The 25,335-nt window shown below is 53.1% G+C and overlaps 1 protein-coding gene across 7 annotated transcripts in view; it reads right to left on the bottom strand.

The window, feature by feature from the left end:
- Positions 1-25,335, bottom strand: part of LOC144948522 (retinoic acid receptor RXR-alpha-B-like) — a 143,954-nt gene that overhangs the window by 50,011 nt on the left and 68,608 nt on the right. Inside the window, exon 2 of one of the 7 annotated variants that reach the window (XM_078878088.1) lies at positions 19,499-19,589. The exons of 4 other annotated variants lie outside the window; for them this stretch is intronic. Coding sequence is in view for 1 of the 3 variants with exons in the window: in XM_078878087.1 (XP_078734213.1) it covers positions 11,465-11,498 (34 nt within the window). In the remaining 2 variants the exon portion in view is untranslated. Of the gene's footprint in view, positions 1-11,464; positions 11,836-19,498; positions 19,590-19,658; positions 19,679-25,335 lie in introns of those variants that run through there. 2 more of the 7 variants (XM_078878089.1, XM_078878087.1) reach the window with 2 other exon arrangements.

The raw sequence follows: 25,335 nt of genomic DNA, 5'->3' as shown, positions 1-25,335 counted from the left end.
ACAGAGACCCACAGACTCACACAGAGACCCACAGACTCACACAGAGACCCACAGACTCACACAGAGACCCACAGACTCACACAGAGACCCACAGACTCACACAGAGACCCACAGACCCACACAGAGACCCACAGACTCACACAAAGACCCACAGACTCACACAGAGACCCACAGACTCACACAGAGAGCCAAATACTCACACAGAGACCCACAGACTCACACAGAGACCCACAGACTCACACAGAGACCCACAGACTCACACAGAGACCCACAGAATCACACAGAGACCCACAGACTCACACAGAGACCCACAGACTCACAAAAAGACCCACAGACTCACACAGAGACCCACAGACTCACACAGAGACCCACAGACTCACACAGAGATCCACAGACTCAGACAGAGACCCACAGACTCACACAGAGACGCACAAACTCACACAGCGACCCACAGACTCACACAGAGACCCACAGACTCACACAGAGACCCATAGACTCATACAGAGACCCATAGACTCACACAGAGACCCACAGACTCACACAGAGAGCCACAGACTTACACAAAGACCCATAGATTCACACAGAGACCCATAGACTAACACAGAGACCCATAGACTCACACAGAGACCCACAGACTCACAGAGACCCACAGACTCACACAGAAACCAACAGACTCACACAGAGACCCACAGACCCACACAGACTCACACAGAGACCCATAGACTCACACAGAGACCCATAGACTCACACAGAGACCCATAGACTCACACATAGACCCACAGACTCACGCAGAGAGCCACAGACTCACACAAAGACCCATAGATTCACACAGAGACCCATAGATTCACACAGAGACCCATAGACTCACACAGAGACCCATAGACTCACACAGAGACCCATAGATTCACACAGAGACCCATAGACTCACACAGAGACCCACAGTTTGTTGTCCCTACACCCCCCACACCTCCAATGAGCACGGCTGCCTCTGTGCGGTGCGAAAGAAGTTGAAGGTACACACACACACACGTACATACAAGTTACAGCTGTTGCTCTGCATCAACAACGGCGTGTGAAGGAGGTGGAGCTAGAAGGGAAAAAAACTCGCTGCCCGAAGTTCATTTGAAGAGGGGAGAGGCTGCGACTGGCCTCAATCAGAGCGTACTGGCCTGAGCACACTCACGTTAACATAAACGCGTGCGTGTGCGTGCTAAGGTACATTTGCACACTCAATACCTGAAGTGTCAAGCCATATCAGCGCCGCGGCGAACTGTGCAAACATTTTAAAACGACAGACACCGTGGCTCCGAGTTCAAAAGTCACGTATGTCTCAGCGGCGTGCAAGGAAGCCCGCAAAAAAATAATTATCGAGGCATCGGACAACACGGACGCCTCCTCGCGCACACCACTTCGTCACGAGGCGTCATCGGTGGCCGTTAAATGGGGAGACTGGCCTCCGTCTTAGTAACGTGGAATTTACAGCAACGCCAAAGTGGCAATCGCACGGAAGCGTGGAAATTCCCCAGAAATGTGGACATTCCACGTTCAAATGAGTTCGGGGGTTCCGTCTCTCCACAGGATGACCCCGCTCTTAAATTAAATATACTGACCGCAGAGAGATGATGATGGTGGTGGGCTGAATCAACTCCTGACGGGGATTTGAACTCACAATTTCCAACTCGCGAGGAAAATGCGATGACAGCAACCAGACAGAGAGGTCCACCATAACGATTAAATATACTGACCGCAGAGAGATGATGATGGTGGTGGGCTGAATCAACTCCTGACGGGGATTTGAACTCACAATTTCCAACTCGCGAGGAAAATGCGATGACAGCAACCAGACAGAGAGGTCCACCATAACGACGAGGCAGCCATTTCAGTCACCCGTGCGTCTCAAGCGCAGCGAGTCGGACACCGATCGACAAAAGAAGACTTATTCAGTTTGCTATTCCCTTCTTTCGGTGAAAACGCCGCGGGTAGAATTTCACCTTCTCAAATGAACGCGGGGAAGGCGTTGCTGAGAAAGGAGAGGCAAGACGGTGCCGTGGCAGACTGGAATAAAAAGAGAGAAAGCCCCGATTGATTAGCGCCTCTGTGGAGTTCCTTCCAGGGCTTTTCCCCCCCCACAGGGACTCAATTGTTTATAAATGTAACGTATGTAACGGCTGTAAAGTCTGTTACATTCATCAATGTAACGCCTGTTACATTAAAAAATGTAACGTCTGTAACGCCTGTTACATTTATCAATGTAACGTCTGTAACGTATGTTACATTCATCAATGTAACGTCTGTAACGTCTGTTACATTCATCAATGTAACGTCTGTAACGTCTGTTACATTCGTCAATGTAACGACTGTAACGTCTGTTACATTAATCAATGTAATGTCTGTAACATTAATGTAACGTCTGCTATTACGTCGGCAAAATCGTGACGTTGAAATTAACGCCTCTTAATAAAAAAAAATATTTCTCAAAACCGCACTGGTGACTGTGCGGTTTTAATCGTTGTGAGCCACCACGCGGAGGAGCCTCAATTACAAAAATTACATTTTATAAAAGCTGACGATAAAAATTGAGCATTCATAAACTCGATGACCTGGGTCGTGTTAAAATCCAGTTTGATTTATTTAAATTGCATGCATTTATATTGTAGAATGTCTTTGAGTGCGGCCATTAATCCATTTACTTGAATTAATCGCGTTTATGCGTGTTTATGTGTGTGTGTGTGCGTGAATGTGTGTGTGTGTGGTTAGCAGAGTTGGCTACGTATGGCGTAGCGGTTAACGTGCTGCGCTACGAACCCGGCGACCCGAGTTCGATTTCCGCTCACAGCCAACACCAGAGACGATGATCTGAACTGGTCTTGGGCCTCCCCCTCGGTCGACTCAGCCTCAAATGATTACCCGGTGTGACGCCAAAATATCGCCACTGGAGAGACAAAGGCGGCCGGGCGTGGTGTTGGCCACCCACCCCCTCGTATGCCGTGCCGGCCTTAATAGGTCCTCACTAACGGCACTTGCCCCAAAAGTCTGCTCTAGGCTATAGAGGGGTATCTTTGTCTTTATGTGGTGAGCGCAATGCGCTATGAACCCAGCGACCCGAGTTTAATTCCCCATCACGGGTAACATCACTGCGGATAGAAAGGCGGCCGAGTGTGGTGCTGACCACACCACCCGTCCTCGTGTGCCGTGCCGGCCTGCATGGGTGCTCGCGAACAGCACTTGCCCCAACAGTGTGTGTGGGCTACACGGAGGATCTCTATCTTTTTTGGTCTTTGTCCATTTATGTGCGTGCGTGTGTGCATCTCGGCGTGCACGCGCGTTTGTGTGCGAGTGTATACACGTGCGTATTTTAGAAAGAGCCGTTATTGTTTGTTTACGGACTGGGTGACTTGCGACGAGTCATTTACATATGCCACAGACAACATGATTTAATTTAAGGTCTCCATCTGTTTCGCGTGCGGAGGCAGATACCAGACAACACCAACACCTTTACTCATGCCGCCAATCGGAGTCCATCGAGATCCATCACGTCTCACGGTCGCTGTCCGTTTTTTCTGGCGAGGTGAATGCCCATTGTGGTTCGTTATTTCCCGTGATCGATCCTCCTTTAGTGAGCCACACGGGACGCAAATTAGATTCGTTGGCGTTTATAATCAACATCGTTTATTCAACTTGGTGAGAGTCGATTCCAGCGGAAAGCTCTTCCACGGGAAGTTATGGATCTCTGAGTCTGTGGACGTTTTTAAAATGCGCCTTTAAACCTATTTGCACATTTCCGCTTATTCAACGTTGAGTTAATTTAGTAAATTATTCTTAAAATGTAATTATAGTATTATTTTAATGCTGAGTGTCTGCTGCGGTGTTCTGCAGAGCGCTTGATGAAAAGCGCGACATGAATGTTAGAAAGCCGTCTCTGGTGTGGACCAATCAGTTTCGAGGGCAATGCATCATCTATTATTATCAGAGTGTGTTTTTTGTTTACATTCTGACCACAAGTATTGTGGTTAATGCAGACATGATTCCTTGTAAAATGTTTCAGTTTGGTGTTTTAACATCTTAACACCTGTTTTATTGCCAGAAAAAAGGGGGAAAAACCCTATTTTCATAAATGAAATTATTATGATCATTATTATTCCAGTTTTCATGACCGTGAATAAACATTCACCTGGTTGAAACCTCTTAGGGCCAGGTGAGAACCCGTTGTGATCCACGATTCCTTGCGATTCACCACCTTTATTACTCGAAGCAGCTGAGAATGTGGCCGGAGTGAACGGCTGTCATGGGAGAGCTCGCCGATCCCCGTGACGCCGCAGCGGAGCAAGTGATCGTCTGGCACCAGGAAGAAGACGGAGGCCGGACGAATCTGAGTGAAACGTTCAGGCGCCTCCGCCAGGGCGGACGGGGTTGGCAGCGCGAGTGGCGACAACCTGCCGCCTCCTCACAGCACGGAGGGCCTGGGTTCGATTCCCGACTCGGACGCCTTTCGGTTTGGTGTTTGTATGTCCTCGCCCTATCCTGCATAGGTTTTCCTCCAGATTCTGTTTGTATTCTCCCGGCGACCGGAGTTCGAATCCGGCTCACAGCCAACAACGGTCTTGATAATTATTTGAACGGGTCCTGGGCCTTACCTGGGTCGACTCAGCCTCAAACGAGTACCTGGCGAAGTTTGTAAAAAAATCGCCACCGGGGAGACAAAGGCGGCCGGGCATGGTGCTGGCCATCTACCCCATTATGTGCCGTGCCGGCCTTCATTGGTGCTACTCGCTAACAGTGCTTGCCCCAACAGTCTGTGAAGGCTACACGGGGGATCTTCGTCTTTGTATGTCCTCCCCCCCCTGTCCTGCGTGGGTTTTCTCCGGATTATCTTTGTTGTCTCCCATGGCTCCAAAAAAGTCAACGTACCCGGTATTGTCACCAAACCTTCCCAATGCTGAAATGTGACCCCACAATTGGGATCACACAGCAGCAGCAGCGACGTCACCCCCCCCACCTCCCAACTGCGAGAACTGGGCAGGACCCTCCCGAAAAAGAGTCTTGAGCCTCGGTGAGGGCCTTCCTAGATAAACGCCGCCGATTGGCACGGTTGGCTGCGTACGGTGAGGAAGAAGTTAAACACACGTACGTACGTACACATTTACCAATGAAGCGTAATACCAACAATAAATAGCAAACACTAGCGTGGGATGGTGCCTATCATAACCCATTGTAGAAATTCCAAATTCCTATGGGTGGGGGGCAGAGATGGGTTGAGACCACGCCCCAACCGGGATCTGACCTCGAGGTGAGGCAAACGGAGACAGATAGGCAGCAGAAAAGGCAGAGACAGAGACCGGTGGACAGAGAGGGTGCCAAGGTGGGTAGGAGATGCTCACTCCCTCACCTGCTATGCAGGAGGTCGTGGTTTTAATCCTGACCCTGACGCCTGTTGTATATTTGGAGTTTGCATGTTCTCCCCGTGATCACGTTCATTTTTCTCTGGCTCCTCCAGTTTTCCCTCCACATTGAGAATCAACGTGCGTTTGGAGCATTTGGCTGCTATAAATGTCCACTTCGTTGAGATATCATTTGTGTGCCAGGTCGCTTCTGAAAGAGAGCTATATAACTCAATGGGCCTTACCTGGTAAAATATATTTTTTTAGTTTTAGTTTATAGTGAAAGAGAGAGAAATAGAGATATGGTAAAGTAAACAGGGAATCAGAAAGGGGCTAGAGAGAGACCAGCAGATGGACAATCTGCGCGGACGGACGGATATTCAAGCAGAGAACAGGCACGTCACATTTTTGCAGACGTACACCGCGTGGCTGGAATCTGCCGAACCGGTCCCCTTGACACAGGGCAACACGGCGGACGAGTCTCACGCGCGCCACGGCAGCTCCCGTCCAAATCTGCCGTATTCGATCAAATACCGGAGGGGGGGAGGGGGGGGGCTGCTGCGTGGGCTGCCCGAAGGCTTCCTTCAGCGGAGCGAGGGTCGGGCAGCCGGACGGAACGGAGAGATCCGACGGACGGAAATTTATTTCGGCCGGGGGGCTGCGCCGGACGGTGGCGGGCGCCGAGGGAAGGCCGACGGGCACGCGAGAGAGCTTCTGTTAGCAGAGGGCATGGGTGGGGGGGGCCGGTGGTTGCAACGCCGTGGGTGGGGAGCGGTGGCGCAGCGGTTGGCGCGCCACCGCTACGAACCGGGCGGGGCACGAAGTTGCGATTCTCTGGCTCACGGCTACCGCCACCGGTGACGAACGTCTGCACCGGTCCTGGGCCTCACCAAGGTGGACGCGGCCTCGAATGAGCACCCGGTGCGGTGCGTAAACATCGCCGCTGGGGATACAAAGGCGGCCGGGTGCGTTGCTGGCCACCCCAAACCCCGAGTGCGCCGTGCGGGGCCTTCATAGGCGCTCACACTCACAGCACTCGCCCCAACAGTCTGTTAGGGCTACGCGGTGGATCTTTGTCCTTTGTGTAAGGCCGCGAGAATGGTGGTGGGCTGACCGCTGAGCCTTCTTCCATGTAACCCCCCCTCCCCCTCCTCCTCGCCCCAATAAAATGGAACAACAGCTGAGAGAAAGTGTTCAAGGAAGCACGTTTTGGCATTACACCGAGAGACAGAGGAACAGCACGCGCGGAAACAAACAAGTCCGAGAGAGACGTCGCGTCGATCGCTCGGGAACGTGAGTGGGGCTCGTTGGGGGGGGGTGACAGCCGGTGGTCGAGGCAGGGATGCGGGGAGATGGATCGTTTTGGTCGCGAGATGCTGAGCTGATGATCACGATGTAACACGATTTTTGTTCCTGGGTAGTAAGTGTTATTTTCTAATTGCTTATTCCTCAAAAGAACAGAAAGTGGCTATTATCATTCCCCACAAACTTTTCTTTTGTGACGAGGACTTTATGTGAACGAAAGGCACAAATGCACACGTTTTCTCATTGAAAATAGGTACATTTCAAAAAATGTGTTACACAGTATTCTTAGTTCTTTTGGTAATGTCACGTAGATAGAACATTTAAATAAAAATTTAATAAAAAAAAACATTTTAATAAAAGCACAAAACCAAAGTGGCAAAAAACCAAAGTGTTTTTTTGCTTTTATTTTTAATTTAATTCAATTTTTATTTTCTATCTACGTGGCTTTACCGAAAGAACCAAGAGTATGAATTCCTGCAGTCACGAAAGTTTTAAGTCAAGATTGTTCCACAGCGTTATTAATGGAGTGGATTATTCACTTGGCTTTTGTGTCCTGGTCACAGAAGCAAAGTTTGTTGGGAATCATCGCCAGTTTCTGTACTTGAGGCATAAGCAATAAGAAAATAACACTTACTGCCCAGGAACAAAAGAAAAAACATTTTGTTACACAGTGTGATGGAGACAGCCTGGGGCAGGAGGGGGGGGGCAGGAGGGGGGGGGCAGGAGGGGGGGCTGGGGGGGGACTTCATCTCACAGTGGCAGCGACAGTGAATTTCCAACAGCATCGCCGCCGCAAGAAGTTGTTCTCAAGTGATCGGACTGCATTGACGCGACAATACCGAGCGTGCCGACTGTCAATTTGTCCACGCCACGCAGATTGTGACGGCGACGACGGCGGTCGGGTTGAGTCGACTCGCCGCCCGGGAATTTAACTCTCGCTTTGTGAGGTTGTAGTGAGCAGAGTGTTTTTTTCTGAGCACGGGGCCACCCAGCTGATAGCAGCCAAAGCAGAGCCACACAACGTGTACGTGTGCGTACGTACGTGGCAAGATGTTAAGTACCTCGCCAGGTATACAGGTGTTCGATAATATACGTTTTTGTGGGATAGATTGCGTAAATATAAATGTGTCGTTAAACCCGCCACCATCGGACACAGCCAATTAGTCAGGTTTGTTACGTAAACAGAACGTGCCAATTCGTTACTATGACAACGCACCTATATTACGGATGATATTGGTTGCAAAAGCCTACGTGTTAAACATTCAGGAGATCGTGGGTTCGATCCTGACCCTGACGCCTGCTGTGTATTTGGAATTTTGCGTGTTCTCTCTTCCCGTGGTGGTCGCGTGGATTTGTCTCCGGGTCGTCCGGTTTTCCCCACATTGAGCATTCAGAGTATTTGGCGGCGATACATTTCCACGTGATAAGCCACTTTTTGTTCAGCGATCATTTGTGGTGGCCAGGTCACTTCGGAAAAAGAGCTAAACAGCTCAGTAACCCTTACCTGGTAAAATAAACAAAGTAAATCGTTGATGTATATTGAACTTCTTTCGCACCGTACGTAGCCACCAGTGCTACATCGGAGGTGCGGTGGGTGGACAACAAACTAAAATAAAGCATTTCTCGAGAAAGGATTTAGATGTTAAAGTGCACACCTGAAAGTGCCACGCGATGCGGTGACCGTCTGCGTTCGACGGCTCAGGAAGTGAAGTCGGAGCATTTCTCATCGCGCACCCTCACGAGTCCCAGCCCGCCACGAATGTGCGCGCTCATCGCACGCCGTTAAGCCCTTCGGAACGACACCCGTTTTACGTATTCTTTCATAACTTGGCTCGGGCTCCGCTAGTAAGTCGTTCCGCCAGTAACAACTCCTTTCGCTAGTAACAACTCGTTCCGCTAGTAAGTCATTCCGCTAGTAAGTCGTTCCGCCAGTAACAACTCGTTCCGCTAGTGACAAACTCGTTCCGCTAGTGACAACTCGTTCCGCTAGTAAGTCGTTCCACTAGTAAGTCGTTCCGCTAGTGACAACTCGTTCCGCTAGTAAATCGTTCCGCTAGTAAGACGTTCTGCTAGTAAGTCGTTCCGCTAGTGACAACTCGTTCCGCTAGTAAATCGTTCCGCTAGTAAGACGTTCCGCTAGTAAGTCGTTCCGCTAGTGACAACTCGTTCCGCTAGTAAGTCGTTCCGCTAGTAACAAGTCGGTCCGCTAGTAACAAGTCGTTCCGCCAGTAACAAGTCGTTCTGCTAGTAAGTCGTTCCGCTAGTAAGTCGTTCCGCTAGGGACAACTCGTTCCGCTAGTAAATCGTTCCGCTAGTAAGACGTTCCGCTAGTAAGTCGTTCCGCTAGTGACAACTCGTTCCGCTAGTAAGTCGTTCCGCTAGTAACAAGTCGGTCCGCTAGTAACAAGTCGTTCCGCCAGTAACAAGTCGTTCTGCTAGTAAGACGCTCCGCTAGTAAGTCGTTCCGCTAGTGACAACTCGTTCCGCTAGTAAGTCGTTCTGCCAGTAACAAGTCGTTCCGGGTCTTCGGGGTGTCCGGAGAGCCCCGAGACGGCGCTTGGGGCCGCATCGCGCCCCGCTGGATCCCCGTGGAGCTGCAGTGGCGCCGCCGCCACCACCACCACCACCACACGCTGCAGCCTGCAGCGTTGTCCCTCAAAACCGCCCACACGAGTCGCTGCTGCCGCCCCCCGCCCCCCCAGTAACCCGCACCGACGGGGGGAGGGTGGGGGGCGGTCACTCGGCACAAACCCCCGAACGAGCGCACGGCGAGCTTCTCTCCACGGAGCAGTCGCCGCCCGCAGCGCCACGGCCACGGCGGGAGGGGTGGGACGTGGCCGTTGGGGTGGGGGGGTGTCGTGGGGGTCCGGGCACCCTCACCCCACCCACCTCACCCACCCCAGTAGTTTGTGATGTGGCCAGGAGAGACACCCACAACATGTTGCCTTCGCCCAGGCTACAAACACTCGACACAAGCGGTGGGAAGTGCCACGCTCCTCCCCAGTCCACGGCACGATCGCCGTCCCGCCACGTGGTACTCGCGTGGTTCCTGCGTGGCGGCTACATTAAGCCGATCAGCAGTTTGAATATTTACATCCGGACCTACTCGATGGCCTCCGGGACGGCCACGTGTGCACGTCAGCTGTTGTCCCCCGCACCTGTCCGATGAACACGGTTGGCTTACGTGCGGCGAGAGAGAAATTCAACGTTCTCTGCATTGCGTGAGTGCGCACGTACGCAAACACGTCCGTCGAGAGGTCTCACCCGATGCCGCTCCGCGATTTGAAACGCGTAACCAAGGGGGACTGCTCTGTGACTCTCCGTTCGCGCGCGAGGCCGCCGTGCATTGTGGGCCACCATCGAACAGCGCTCCCCAGTTTCATTCCACCGACCGTACCTCGGCTCGAGTTCACGACGTCCGTTTCGCCGACACGGCGGCAGCGCTCAAGGTGACGCGGTGGGGGCTCATCGCGGAGTCCACGGAGCCCACGGCGGACGGCCCCAGAATAAATGCCCCTGCTCGAGACCCAACAATCGAGGCGCCTCCTGGCTTTGAAATTCCTCCTCCCTCCTCCTCCTCCCTCCTCCTCATCGAAGACACCGGTGGTGTGACCATCATCCTCATCGGAGCGTCGTCAACAGGCCGATGCGAACATCTCCACAGCAGTGCGATTGTGACGATGCAAACCGCACACTATGGACCACAGACTAAACCACTGTAATGTCTGTGCTCCTTCGACGGAGGAATAGCAAAGCGACACAAACTCACTCCTGAAGTCCTCCCGTGGTAGTGAGCAGACCTCGACATCGGCATTTAGCTACTGAATCACATTGCCATCGTTCGTGAGAAACATAATCTTCTAACCCCAGAGGTGTGATGACGATGATGATAATGAGTTGTTCAACTCTTGCCCAGGGATTGAACTCGCGACAACCCGACTCCGAGTTTAACTCTGCGACCAGAGACACTGGCCCATTTCTAACAATATCACAACGGAAAGTACTACGCTAGACGCTGGATATAAGCACACCTTATACATGCACAGACAACCAAGTACTACGCCAGCCTCGGCAGACTGCCTCGGGTTCGCGCCGCTCATGAGCATCCGTCGGGCCGGGTCAGTCACCGCGGATGAGGCCGGCACCCCATGCAGACCGATGTGCTGTGCTTGTTATTCCGCTTTTGTTAGCAGGCACCTGTCAATGGTAAAGGCGTTGCGCCGATTGTGTCCACACGCTGCCACTGCAGGCAACTGGCGGAAGGCCCCGGGGACACGTCCACGTATCACTCGCAAGGCGAGGATCGTCACGCGGGTGGGAGTCGAACCCAGGTTTAACTATTTAAATTATTACACTAAACCATTTTTTCATTTTACCAGGGTAAGGAGGCCCCACTGAGCTACAGAGCTCTTTTTCCAGAAGGAACATGGCCACAATTGATCGTTCAACGAAGTGGCTTATAATCGTGTGGAAAATTATCGCGGCCTAATACTCTAAACGTGTGACGTCTAAATGTGGAGGGGAAAAACTGGAGGACCGAAAAAAATCCACGCGACTACGGGGAGAGCGAGAGAGAACATGCAGACGCCAAATTTACAGCAGCAGGCGTCAGGGTCGGGATCGAATCCACGACCTCCTGTATAGCAGGCGAGGGAGTAAACATCTCCTCGCCGCCCAACGCGATGGTAGTGTTGCGCTTGCCCAACGACTGCGCGACCACTCCCGCCCCCCCCCCCCCGACACACACACACAGACGGAGCGACGAACAAACGTGCCCTCACCATAGTGCGAGGAGAAGGACCAGTATCTCTCCATGGCCGGAGGCTTCCGCGTCGGAAGCTGGCGTGTGGAGCGCGTCGACGAATTGGGGGGTCGCTCACTCCTCCTCCTTCTCCTCTCCCGGGCGGCGGGGAGCGCTCTCGAGTTGTCCACGGCCGCCGCAAAGCGGGACCACGAATTACAAAAAAAATCTAACAAAATTAATAATAATCTCGGAAAATCGTCGAGGGCCGCTCAGAAGAGGGTCGTTGCCCGCCCCCCCTACCACCACCACCGTAGGTCTGGGTATCCGGCAGCCAAATTAAATTTTTTCCACGGAAAGCGACGTCTCCGACGGCAGCTCGGAACGCGCGACAATCCGGCGCGAGCGGCGTCCGAGTTGGAACGGCACGAGAAGCGACGGGGCGGCGAGGAGGAGGAGGAGGCGCGATCGTGCGCGGCGCTCCCGCCGACTGTGCCGGCGCTCACTGCCGCGTGCGCGGCGAAGGGTTTAAAGGTCGCGGAACGCTGCGATGCTGAAAAAGTGGAATGCGTCGTGTTTGTGTGTGGGGGGGTTTTTTGTGTGAATTCCCAGTGGCCCAACCCCACGCATCTCCGTGCCTCTGTGTCTCAGCCTCTCTCTGTGTCTCTGTCTCAGTATCTCTCTGTGTGTCTCTGTCTCAGCCTCTCTCTGTGTGTGTCTCTCTCTCAGAATCTCTCTGTGTCTCTGTCTCAGTCTATCTCTGTGTCTCTTTCTCAGTCTCTCTCTGTGTCTCTGTCTCAGTCTCTCTCTGTGTCTCTCTCAGGCTCTCTCTGTGTGTGTGTGTCTCTCTCTCTCAGTCTCTCTCTGTGTCTCTCTCTCTCAGTCTCTCTCTCTGTGTCTCTCTCAGTCTCTCTCTGAGTCTCTCTCTCTGTCTCTCTCTCTCCTTCTGTGTGTTTCTCTCAGGCTCTCTGTCTGTCTCTCTCTGTGTGTGTGTCTTCTCTCAGTCTCTCCCTGTGTCTCTCTCTCTCAGTCTCTCTCTGTGTCTTTGTTTCTGTGTCTCTCTCAGGTTCTTTGTCTCAGTCCCTCTATGTGTGTCTCTGTCTTGGTCTCTGTGTGTGTCTGTCTCAGTCTCTCTCTGTCCCATCTAAGTCTGTGAGTCTCTCAGCCGCAATGCAACGTGAGTGTAAACTCGTCTGATAACAACTTAGTTTTTTCTGTATCTCTGTCAGACTGTCTCTCAATCTCAATCTCTCTTTATCTGTCTCTTAATCTGTGTGTGTGTCTCGTTCTCCACGTATGCGTCTCTCTGCGTCCCTGTTCTGTCTCTCTGTCTTCAACTCTCTCTCTCTTCGTCTATCGATCGCTCTGTGTCTGTCTCGTATTTACTGTCTGCCTCTGCATCCATCTATATACAGTATCTGTCTTTCTTTGCCTCTGTCTGTCTCTCTGGCTGTCTCTCTGTTTGTCTTTGTCTCTCAGTCTCTCTCCATGTCTCTCTGTGCGTCTCTCTCTCTCACACGCGCAAACACCACGGTGTCTCTCTGTCTCTCCATCCGTGTCTCTCTCTCTCTCCACCCCTCACACGCGCACACACCACGGTGTGAGGCAGCCGCGGAGTTGCGTCCGGCGTGCGAAGCACCGCGCACGCCAGACGATGACAGCTGCACGAGTCATTTCCCTTCAGGTTGCGTCGTCGTCGTCGTCGTCGTCGTCACGTGGCGGCGACGGAGCCGTCGCGGCGAGGGCTCCGCGTCGCGCTGCGCGTCCGACGGGGAGCCACGGCCTCGCCCCGCGGAGTTCGTCACCGGCGAGTCCCGTGCACGCGGTCAACACTCCACATTCCGACGGCGGGAGCGGGTCCTTCCGTGGGGCAACCGCCGTAGACTTCCTGGCAAGGTGGTGCGGCTGAACTCGTGCTCACCCTGCCGGTGGTGGTGGCGATGCCCGGCCGAGTCGACCACCGATCGGCGCGTGAACTCTCGGCCCTCGCGATTGTGGGTGAAACGCTCCGACCACAGGGCCACCCCCGCCACGGTTGTGAAACAACGAGCCGATGTCGTTTAGCCGGGGTTCGCACCTCTCATTGGCACGCAGCGGGTGGAGCGGTCGCGAAGAGGATTAATGCACCGCCATCGAACAAAGACGGTCACTGCATCGCGGCGCTGTCAGATGGGCTTCTGCGGCCATCTGGAACGCTCTTCCTTCCGATACTAGGAAGCCACTGCAGCCATGCACTTTTAAAGCATCTCGATTGAAAACTCATTCCTTTCAAAATGCTTTTTGTGTTTAGTTTGTTGTCCTTTGCCCATACCTCCGATTAGCACGGTTGGCTTTATACGGTGCGGAAGACGTTCAACCAACATACATACGTACGCACGCACATGCCACCTGAAGGATTTTTAAAATCATTTCTCCTAAGACTCTCTTCCAAGACAACCTTGTGACAAACGGACGAACCACAGTGGGAGATTTCCGAATGGATTTTCCATCTCAAGAAGCCGCGATTAAAAATAATTTGTAAAATAATTAATCTAGAAACAGCTCAGCGCTCCGGTTTTTCCTTCCACATTTTGAAACATGCATTGAGATTTTTGTTTGATTAATTTGATGCTGTACATTTTCACGTGACAAGTAGCTTTGTTGAAGCTATCATTTGTGGCCAGGTCGCTTCTGAAAAATAATTCAATAGCTTGGTGAGCTTTACCTGGCAAGATAACAAATAATGTAGTTTTATTTGTATATTTTAAAATAATTTACTTAGCTTGCCTATACTTTGCACTCCTATCGTGTTTTTGTACCGTTTACAGCTAGCTCATCGGATTCCACCAGTAGACATTAAATACTCTCCCGGATTCACGAAGCCTGAAATATCGAAGTCACTGACGAGCGGGAGACGATCGAGACTCCGTCACAGAGGGGGGGGGGGACAACCGCGGCGACTTGGGGGTGGAGGGGGGGCGGAGTCGTTCCGTGGCACCGACGCCGTCCGTTGGAGGGGGCCCTGGTGCCAGCGATGGCTCTCCGGGCTCGACGAGCCAGACGTGGCTCTGGCAATCCACTCGAAAGCATTTGCTGCTAAGATCCAAACGGCGTGCTGCGTTTTTTGTCGTCCTTCGCGAAGCGAAAACAGCAACTTGGCGCTGTGCTCAATAAATGTGTGGTGTAAAACCGCGCCTGCATGGAATTGTGGGTGTTTCCCATAATTCTGCGCAGCCTTAATCGTGTTTTGCAGCAATGGAATGTGTTGCGTTCATGTGTTACCTTCAACGCGTTTAACTGGATGTTTTGTTTGTATTTCTTCGGTTCAGTCATTGACGACCGGACTGACTCCACCAACGCCTCGCTGCATTGGGGAACCCCGGGGGGGGGGGGGGGGTTATTGATCAGGGGCGGCTGTAGCCCCGATCCAAACCCAGCGGCACCGGCTGAACCGGTCATCAACGGCTCTCGTGAGACACCCAGCCGCTCCTGAAGTTCACGCGCGCGCGCACACACGGCGAGATTTCACGGCCTGATTACGCGCCCGCTCGCCCCGACCCACGCCATGCCGCGGCAACGCCAGGCAGAGCCGGCACCGCGATCCACGCAGCGCTGCGGCTCTCGGGTTCACCGGTTCAATACCCATCGTTGCGCTCCCGTCAAAATCACGAATCGAATCGGGGGCGGACCAATCGACTACTTACGAGTCTCACGCGCATTACGTCGCATGCGTCAATTGGGTTTGCTCTCCAGCACACCGGTGGGCTGACCCAGTAACTACTTGGGCACGTTCTGTTTACGTGACAAACCTTTACTGGTTGGCTGTGTCGGGTGGTCGCGGGTTAACGACACATTTATACTTACGCAATCTAACCCAAAAAAAACATTTATTATAAACGTGAGTTACGGTATATATATATTTTGCCACCATGCCAGCAGCGTGAGGCATTAGGCGACCACCGCTGCAGGGGTTGTTAGCGCCGTGCGTTATGAACCTAGCCAAGACGAATTTGATGCCCGGCCAAGACAAAGTGGCGGCGAGCACGACACCTGAACTGTTCCGTGCGCCCCGTCCGCTTCAACAAACACGCGCTGGCCAACGCGGTGAAGTATGGCCGAGCGACCCACGTGACTGACATGGCGTGCGGAGGCCCTTGTGCAGCGGTGGGGTGATACAGGAGCTGGCGGAGGTGCACAAGAGCCCACAGCTTCACTCCGCTTTCATATTCTATACGTGTGTACCGACTGCAGATCCTGCACGCGCCACGCACAGTGGCGGAGGGGGAATCGATGCGCGAGCAGAGCCATGACCCACTGCCCCAGGTCGCGCTTGCAAATCAGACTCCTCATAGCCTCTGAGTTCCTCTCGCCTGGTTCAACGAAAAATACACTTGACCCCCCCCCCCCCCCCCCCGAATCGCGACCCCCTTTCAGCCGATTTGCGGAAGGTGGTTGAACTTTTAACGGCGCTGACCGCGGCACGGCAGTGGCGGTACCGGCGGTACCGGCGGCACGGAAGCCTTGCGTTGTCACGAGATTTAACCCCCCCCCCCACCCACGGAGAGCGGAATTTTTCTGGGTTCGACCCCTCGCCAGGTTGATCACCTTCCAGGGCATAACATGGTGGGGGAAGAGACAAACCTCACTGATTGGCTGCGTCGAGTGGTGGCGGGTTTTGACGACACATTCATATTTACACGGTGATCTAACCCAAAAAAAAAAACCTTTACAACGGATATCGGTCGCGAAATCCTACTCCTGCTACGACTACGACGCGTCAAAATGGACAAAGAAGAATGTCTCAAAATGATGGGCGGCAGGGCGGTGCGGTCATGAGAAAGCGTGGCATCACAGTGAGGAAGGCCTGGGTTTCCCGCCCCGGGCACCCTGTTTCTCCGTGGAGTTTCTACGTTTCTCCTGCTGTCTCCGCGAATGTTCTTCCGGGGCTTCCGCCAAGAGATAAAACGAACGAACGAATGAACGCGCAATTGAACCGGCAACATTTCAAAATGTCATGCAGGTTCCTCGACTGGGATCACGCATGGCAGCAACAGCTTGGCAGGACCCTCCTGCAAAACTGTCTTAAGACTCTGTGATGTCGTCCTGGCTAAACAAGCGGAGCAATAATAATGATGAAAAATAAGAATAGGTATTACCCTTTCTGGCAATAAAGATGTTCAAAACACATGATACCTTTTGTCTCTGTACTGTTCGCCTGCTGGGCGTCCTCTGGTCTAACACTGGTGCATACAAGGCCACAAAAGAAGGCTGTCTCTGGTTTCAAAGACAATACATAAATATCATTATCAGAGCATGTTTGTTTGCATGTCCACCACAAGTGCGTGTGGTTAATGCCGACTTGATTCCTCGCGAGAGGTTTCTATTTGGTGTTTGAACATTTTGACACAAATCCTGCTTTATTACCAGAGAGGGTAAAACATTCTTATCTTTTATCATTTTGGATATTGGCAAAAAAGGTCCCATAGATGATGAACATAATCATTAATGATAATTGACCCGTAAATAAACAAACAGCAAAGGGAGCAAGGTGAGCCCAGATCAATGCGATGCATCTGTGATGGCCAAATCGGCGGTGGCGTTGGGGCGTGTGGCAGGAGGATTCCGTCAGCTTCACAGCACCAGGCCACAGGCTTCCGATCCGAATTGTAGGCCCAAGACAGGTCGACGAATGAGGCACCAGTCTTAAGATTGGTGCCTCATCCGAGGCGGCAGATAACTCATATCCGTCCAGTGCTCGCCGAGCTGCATTGGCTTCCGGTTGCCGAACGAATACGTTGCAAGGTCGCACTCATTACACACAAAGTGCTTGCCACCAATGAAGCACGATGCCTTGCAGAACCCCGGTCATCCTCGCAGCAGCGGCTTGTGGCTCACCATCGAACAAAGACGGTCTCGCAGCATCGTGCACTTTCATTCGCGCTTCTGCGACCGTCTGGAACGCTCTTCCTTCCGATATTAGGAAGCCACTGGAGCAATGCACTTTTAAATCATCTAGATTCATAAACGTATTTAAAAATGCTTTTTGTACTTAGTTTGCAGTTCTTTCCACGCACCTCCGATTCGTACAGTTGGCTAAGTAAGTTGCGAAATTAAGTTCAACATCCGTACGTACATGCAAATCGCCACAATTGGCCCCGGAGTTTCCTGAGCTTTCAGAAAGTCGATGACCGTGGCCTCACTCCGCACTCGGGGGGGTTTTTCCGGCCCCGAGCGGCAAGTCGGTGAAAGAGGCGGCCAGGTCGTGCTGAAATCCTGAGGACTCGCTCATCCCTGTGCCGCCCCCAACGCCGAGTCACTCGATCGAGTTGTCTGGCTCCGGATCGCTGGGTACTTTTCCAGTGTTTGCCACGATCTAAGCAGACCGGACGGAGTGGCAGATAAGCGTCGCATTGTTGCAATTCCTTACATCAAAGGGAGAGGCCGCTACCGTTGGCTGCGACGGTGGGCGCCACGCACGCCACGCACACGCGCTCGCGGAACCTGGTCCTGACGGGTTTGAACAGAAACCCGAGCGGGCCTTGCTCAAAGGGAAGACCCAACCCCGAACAATGACGCGATGCTGTCTTATTGCATCATTGGTCCACGGGGCGATGGCTCTGCTGCGGCGGTGGAGATCTGCTCGGTGCAAACGAAAGAACGCCCATTCGGCCGCTCACGTCCTGGACCATGGCCGCTAAACCACGCGCTGCCATCACCGCTTTAAAAGTCGCTGGGCTCCAGAGATTAGCGTGGAGCGGCTCCCAGGATGGTGGGAATTTAGTCTGGTGAATGGAGGTGAAAGGAATTGAGCAAAAGTTGAGTCTCTGTATCGAGGCTGTGGGTCAGTGTTGATGCTGTGGATCAGTGTTGATGCTGTGGGTCAGTGTTAAGGCTGTGGGTTCATAGGTTATTCTGAAGCTTCAAACTGGTTTTGGACAGCCTGGCAAACGCATCCCGGTGTCGATAACAAAACTGCCCCCGTGCCTTCGTTTGAAGTTGTTTGATTTTAGCACCCAAAATAATTAACGCAAATCAGTCTGCAAGCGTTCTTGTGTAGGCTTCTCCGAGTGACACTTAGAAAAGTTCACGCATGGCCCCAAACGGTACAATTAATGGGCTGGCTCGGCCATGTTCAGGCCTCATGCTTCGAACAGCTTCATGCAGCGGCCCCGTCATTTCACGGCCACAAATGTTCCCGTTGGGAAGCTGCCACGGCCGTGCAAAAGTGCGACGGTTCGCGCGCCGGTTTGGTGCCATCTCCCGGCGGTTGAAACGGTGAGATCCACCGGCCCCTTCCACCGCCTCTGTCCACCCCAGCGGTGTAAGTGAGGGCATTGCCCACTTAGTTGGTCCGCACAATCGGTGTGTCGCGCGTGTTGGGGTAAAGCGTCAGCTATTGCCACCGCTTCCAAGACGCAGTGGCCAGCGTGGAAGAGTAGGGGTCAAAATACCCTCTCTTCTGACAGCAGTGGAATGAGCGGGCCAATTGCAGGGCTGCCCCTTTACCCGCTATGTCCATAGACCCTGTCGAAAGCGCAAACCATGCTGCACGTAGCGGTTTACTCCGACGTGCTCGCCTGGCCAGGTGGCTCTGCGGATTGAAGCACAACCAGCAGGCGAGTACAGCAAGTGGGTTGTTGCTGACCCGGTGGGGACAATTGTATTGCGGTCGCCTCAAACGTGTCGGGTTTTTTTAACCTGCCCCTACTCACGTTCTGACCGCTTCATCCTGGACATGTCTGTGAAAAAGAGCTTCATAGCTCATCGGATTCTTCCAGCATCAATACATATTCTGATTCAGATTTTCTTCAGGTTCTCCAGTTTTTTTCTTCCAGTCCAAAAAAACCAGAAACATTTTGGCCAAACAGCCATAGGCAGGACCCTCCTGAAAACGAGCCTCGGGGGTCTCCGTGCGACATTCCTGGGTCAAGTAAAGAATAAAAATCCCAAGTCAAGTAGCCACCCTCCATGGAAGACGCTGGAACCGATATCGCCACGAATCCACGCGGTGGCTCACGGGCGGAGAAGCGCACTCCACTCACAAGCACATCGCCAAGCCATGCCCGGTGGGGGGGGGGGGGGATAAAATATCTACCACCGCTTGTGGGAAGTCACTTCGTGGGACGCAGTTGTCCTATAGGAGCATAGCCTTGTCCTTCCCCAGCACCTCCGATCAGCACGGTTGGCTACGTATAGTGCGAAAGAAGATCAACGTACACACATACCTAGCCTCACACAGAGAGCCAGAGACTCACACAGAGACGCATAGCATTTTGTCCTTCCTCCACACCTCCGATAAGCACGGTTGACTACGTACGGCACGGAAGAAGCTCAACACACACACAGACATAGCCCCTGTCTTATGAACATGGGATGTCCAGCGATGGCTCGTGAGCCGCGCGACAGGACAGAGTGACACGACACCGCTGCGTGGATCCTCCTCACTGCGGGGAGCAGCCTTCATAAAATGCTGCCCCCAAGTGTTAGAAACAGAGGGGGCGGACACACGCAAGGCCACCCCCGGCCTGGTGCTGTTGAATTATTTAGATTTTTTGGCTGCTATACATGTCCACGTGATGACAAGCCCCTTCGTTGAGCGATCGTTTGTGGGCAGGTCGCTTCTGCAAAAGAAGCGAATAGCTTGGTGGGCTTTACTTGGTGAGATAAAAACATAATTTAGTTTTTTTTTTAAGTGATTTGTTTACCTTTCATAGAGTTTTCACTCCCAGTGTCACCCAGTGCGGTAACTCATGGTGTCACCCCTCATGGTGTCTGCCCGTACGAGACCATAGAGAACCCTTAGTCATGTTTTTTGTACTAATGTTACTCGTACATCGTAAATCCCGTACATCACTGAATGTAATGGCAATAGTAGTGACATAGACAACTAGACAAATTTAAATAATACCTTAAAATTACAATATTTCCTTTAATTACTACGTAATTCTCAAAAGAGTTACTGATATGGGTTCACAAATACTAATTACCACAATATTGTAGCTAAAACACTATAAAATTTGACAAAATCAGCGACTATAAAAACACGAGCAGCAACAAAAACAACAGCGCGTGCTGGTAGCGCGTGCAGACGAGACCACGTGACTCGAAGCGTCACTGTAACAATGACAGCTCTGAGCGGAGCGCATTAGAAGGTTCAAAAAGTAAATTAACATAGAGCTTTAGCCTTGTAGGTATATTGATACAGTACATGTAAGCTGGGCTTACGAACAATGTTGTTGTTCTAACTAACTACAGGGATATTTTTTTTTATATAAAGAAATAATTCTGCTGAAACGCTGCACAACAGTTGTTTATAGACAGCCATGTTGGTGTCACCCCCTATGATGGTGTCACCTGGTGCGGTCCGCACCCCCCTAGTGACGCCACTGCTTCCTTGTTCTGCCCAGTGCTGATATTTACACACCACACCACGTACTCACTCGAGGCCCAGTCTACCTGGGGGGGGGGGGGGGGGGGAAATCCACCACGAATCCAGACATCACTCACCACTGATGTTAGCCGTGGCCAGAAATCGACCTCAGGTCCCCGGATTCGTAGCGCAGCACGCAAACCGCTGTTTCCACCGCTCAATTTATCTCCCAGGGTGCATCTTTCCACACTTCGATGCGCACTTTTCTACACACGCGTACATCGTGAGCTGTGTTAGGACAACGTCGCCTATCCGGCCCTATTCTGCAGCCTCCAGGGCCACTGCTGCCCACGAACGCCCATCAAGGTGAGCTGGACACACGCAGTAGGTGGTGTGGCCACTGCCTTCGTTTTCCCAGTGCTGATGTTCACTCACTTCGCCGAGTGACAAATTTGAATGCCGAGTCAAGCTAGCAGTGGCCCATAACCGGTGCGTGCGCCGGACACCACTGACCGTGTCGTAGGAGTGGCCAAGAGAAGAAAAATGTTCTCATCACTGGACCAGGCTACTCAATTTTAGGCCGAGCTGACCTCGAGGAGACCCAAGCCGGGTTCAAATACCAAATAAAAAACTCAACACATTTGTCAACAACACTGCGGCCTTCAAAGTAAAAAAATATATAACGAATTACGTATTGGGAGGCAGTGGCACTTCTTCATAGCAAAAAAAACAAACGATATATATTTCCCTGTCAAGGCTCACACGGTGTGATTGAGAAATGTTGTTGTCTGTGCTTGTGCACCACTGCTAATGCAGCAGCAGCGTCACCAAACCGTGGGCTCTGACCGTCCCTTTCCAGTGACGAACAAATCAACGAATCCGTCCGTTCCATAGGGAGCCCGCGTGTGTCCTGCGGCTCTGCGCAGCGTTCCGAGATGCCGTTGTGCTTGGAACGCCGCGGAACGAATCGGCGCGGCAGACGAAGCACAGCGCAACGCAGCGCAACGCAGCGCAGCGCAGTGCAGCGCGCTCCGAGTCTGTGCTGCCGTACACCCCAACCTTTGCTCAAGTAAAGGAGGAGATGGATGTCACGGCGACACGAGCGAGCCAGCGAGCCAACACAACCTCTCCCTCCCACGCAGCAGCAGCAGCAGCGGCGGCGGCGGCGGCGCTCCGCACGCTCCGCCCCGCCACCTGTGCGCGTGCGGCGTGCAAGCCGTGCTGCGAACATTCGCACCGAGGCCGAGCGTGGCCGAGACCGCTGACCTGGCGGCACTGCGTTGGCAGCAGCGGTGCTCGGGCACAAATAACGACGGCAACTACAGATTCTTCAACAATGCCGAGGCCTTCCAAGGAGAATTATTTAACAAGCGACGTTCCGGCCGTGGAGCGGCAAGCGGGTTCCCACATCGTGTCAAAGGGGCACGCCGCCTCCCCTGCACCCCCCCCCCCCAATATCACGGAATTTACCCTGCAGCCCCCTTTGCGGCAGCCTCACAATTTACACCGGTGGCTCCCTTGTCATCTGTAATAACAACAACAACAACAAGTTCAACTTGTTATGCGCTGAGCCACCATTACCCAGCAGCCGCTCGCCCTCTGGGAGGGAGCCTGGGAATGGACTCGGGGGGCGCGAGGGGGGAACCGCGGACGAGCGGTGACGAGCCGGCAGTCAAATTCCCTCCCCCCCCCCCCAAAGCTCTGCTGTCCTGTGTTTATCATGGTGTTATCGGTCAATACGGGGGCAGAGAGCGAGAGTGTGTGTCGCACCCGATCGAACCACCAAGGTGTGATTACTCCACCCTTTAAGAAAACACGCGATTTGGATTAAGTGAAGAAGAAAAAAAACCCAAGTTTAAATTGCGGCCACAGTTTTTTTGCCCGAGACTGTCCGCTTTTTTGCCACGCTCTGACCGCTCGGCTTAACGAACCCTTCCCTCAGCCACCTGCGATGAAACCAGATTTTTTCTTTCTTAAATCCTCTCAGCCACCCGTTAACTAAAGCCCGGATCTCACCCGCGGCGAGTCTGATGAGTCTCTCAGCCCAGTAGGCCGTGACTACACAACAACAAACACACCGACGTCCATAATCGTTTAAAGAAAAAAAAATGCTGTTCAATCCACGGAAAATCCCGGGAGGGAGACGCAGGAGACACCTCCTCGGTTCGCTCAATTAGGCGGTTTTACACCCAGCGGGCAACCGTCGTCGCCTACCGGCAGACCGCTGCCCGGCTTGCAGGCCTGGTGCCGAGTCACTTGGTGCCACACGGGGACAGCTGCCGCTGGGGGTGGTGGTGCGGGGGCGGCCGGCACATCCCCGGGAACGCGCTCCGAGACGCCCCTCGGCCACAACGAGAAGAGTCAGAGTCGGAACGTCAACTCACACTGGAGGAATCCGATCAGCTATAAAGCACTTGTTTTCACAGACGTCCAGTCGAGGAGGGGCGGCCTCTATCCAGATCACAACAAACTTTGCACCAGTATTCTTGCTGGGATCCCAGATAAATCCCCGTGGCTATTTTCCCTTCATTCAGCCGAAGTTATAAGGGGGGCGTAATACAGACGTACGCACTAAGACAACGCGCAAACGAACGAGGCCAAGCAACGTTTGCAGAGCGCGTTTGTTTGTTTGTTTTGCACGTGTTGCCACAGGCACGTGGTGTGTGGGTGCAGACTTGGTCCCTATTCGACGTTTTAAATATCTCAACACCCCCTGTTTAAAATCGCCAGAGGAGGGTAAAAGCCCCGCTTACGGTTTCGTCGCGAAGCAGAGTCACGCTTGTGGAGTCTCGGCGGTCGGGGTGGCGCTCGCGGCAGCGGCCGAGATCCTGGGACTGAATCTAGGTTCCAGTGGCCAGGCTTTAAAAACGAGGTCTTCACGCGAGACGATATCCACGTAGAGCCCCCCACGTGAACGCCTGTAAGTACGTTGAACTTCTTTCGCGCCGCACTTAGCCAAGCGTGCGGTCATCGTAGCATCGCAATTAACTCCGCCTAACCAAGCTCCGAAGCTGAGGACCCTGGCAGTGAAGAGCAACCCCTTCGCGTGAGAGGAACGGCCCGCACAAGAGGATGTCACAGAGCTACATCTGAGATTTCTCCTTCTTCTTCTTCAAGGGACCTCTGGAACCACGCACAGCAGAGGGCCGGGTGCTTCCCACTCACTCTGCGTATGACGCTGACATTCGTCGCATGATGGTCAAACCAATATTTTAACTCTCGGATTAGCTCCGAGGGTCGAGGACGAATCCTTTGACCACTGGACGATTATCGGGCAGCAGTACACTCCGCTGCCTCCTGACGCGGCGATCTGGCTTGACCGCCTGAAGGCAGCAGTGCAAGAAGAAGGCAGCAGTGCAAAAGTGCAAATGATCGTGAGGTTATTTCCCCCCCCACCCCCATCCATGCCGTGCTTCGCAACCGTTCCCAGAACGTGTAATTCTAAACGTTAAACATCGGCTTTTCACGACCAACATCACGACTCAATTCTCAGTCACAGTAAGTTCCGTTTGAATTGGATCACCGTGTGGTTATAATGCCAGTGTTTAACGATGACCCTCCCCCAACCGAACAGAGGGTGATATTTGTGCGCGCGTGCAACGGGACACAGAGCACGGGGGATGAGGGAGGGCGGGGGGGAGCCACGGACGCGTTGCAGCGACGACAGCGTTGCTGTGGAATTGTGTCACAGCAAAGATCCCCCATGTAGCCTTCACAGATTGTTGGAGCAAGAGCTGCGAGCGAGCGCCTATGAAGGCCGGCACACGAGTGGAGTGGGGTGGCCAGCACCACTCCCGAAGTGGCGATGTTTACACACCGCAACCGGGTACACCCATTGGAGGCCGAGTCGATTTACGCGAGGCGCCCTGGACCAGTTCGGTTACTCGTCACCGGTGTTGGTGGCCGTGAGCGGGAATCGAACTCGGGTCGCGCCGGGTTCGCAGCGCAGCGCTAACCGCTGCGCCTGCCGCCCCCCCCCCCCCCCACTTGAGGGAAAGAGCGCCACTGCACACACTCGTCACAACACTTGACAACAACACGTCCATTATGGGGGAATGCATTTCGGCCATCTCCTTCGCCGCGGCATTACCACGACGACCCTCGCGTGTTGTTTTCGTTCTCTCCTCCTGTCGCATCGGGCAAAGGGGGCCCCACGCGCGTTCATCTCACGGTGAACGACGCTGGCGTTGATCTCACAGAGAACGATGCTAACGATGCATTGACAATTTTCACCACTGGCCTAAATGCCTTCAATAAGAACCAGCGGGCTAGCTACCTACCCACCCCACAAGCTCGTGTCGGTGAGAGGCAGAGACACATTTTTAAGTTTACTTCAACCGGCGTCATTTTGGCATGACAGCCAAAACCGATATGATGTCCCGCCACCTCCCGATGAGCACGGTTGGCTGCGTACGGTGTGCGAAAGAAGTTCAACGTACGTACGTATGTACGTCTTCATTCTCAGAGCTTGAATTCTAGCCAAGCGAAGGGTGGCATTGAATGTGAGGGGTGTGCCCTGCAGTCATTTGGTGACCGGGAGCCGAGACCCGACACATCTCACT

This window comes from Lampetra fluviatilis, chromosome 49, assembly GCF_964198595.1.
Source record: "Lampetra fluviatilis chromosome 49, kcLamFluv1.1, whole genome shotgun sequence".
Taxonomy (NCBI): Eukaryota; Metazoa; Chordata; class Hyperoartia; order Petromyzontiformes; family Petromyzontidae; genus Lampetra; species Lampetra fluviatilis.
The sequence above is the reverse complement of the archived record's forward strand: the minus strand, read 5'-3'. Positions and strand labels throughout refer to the sequence as shown.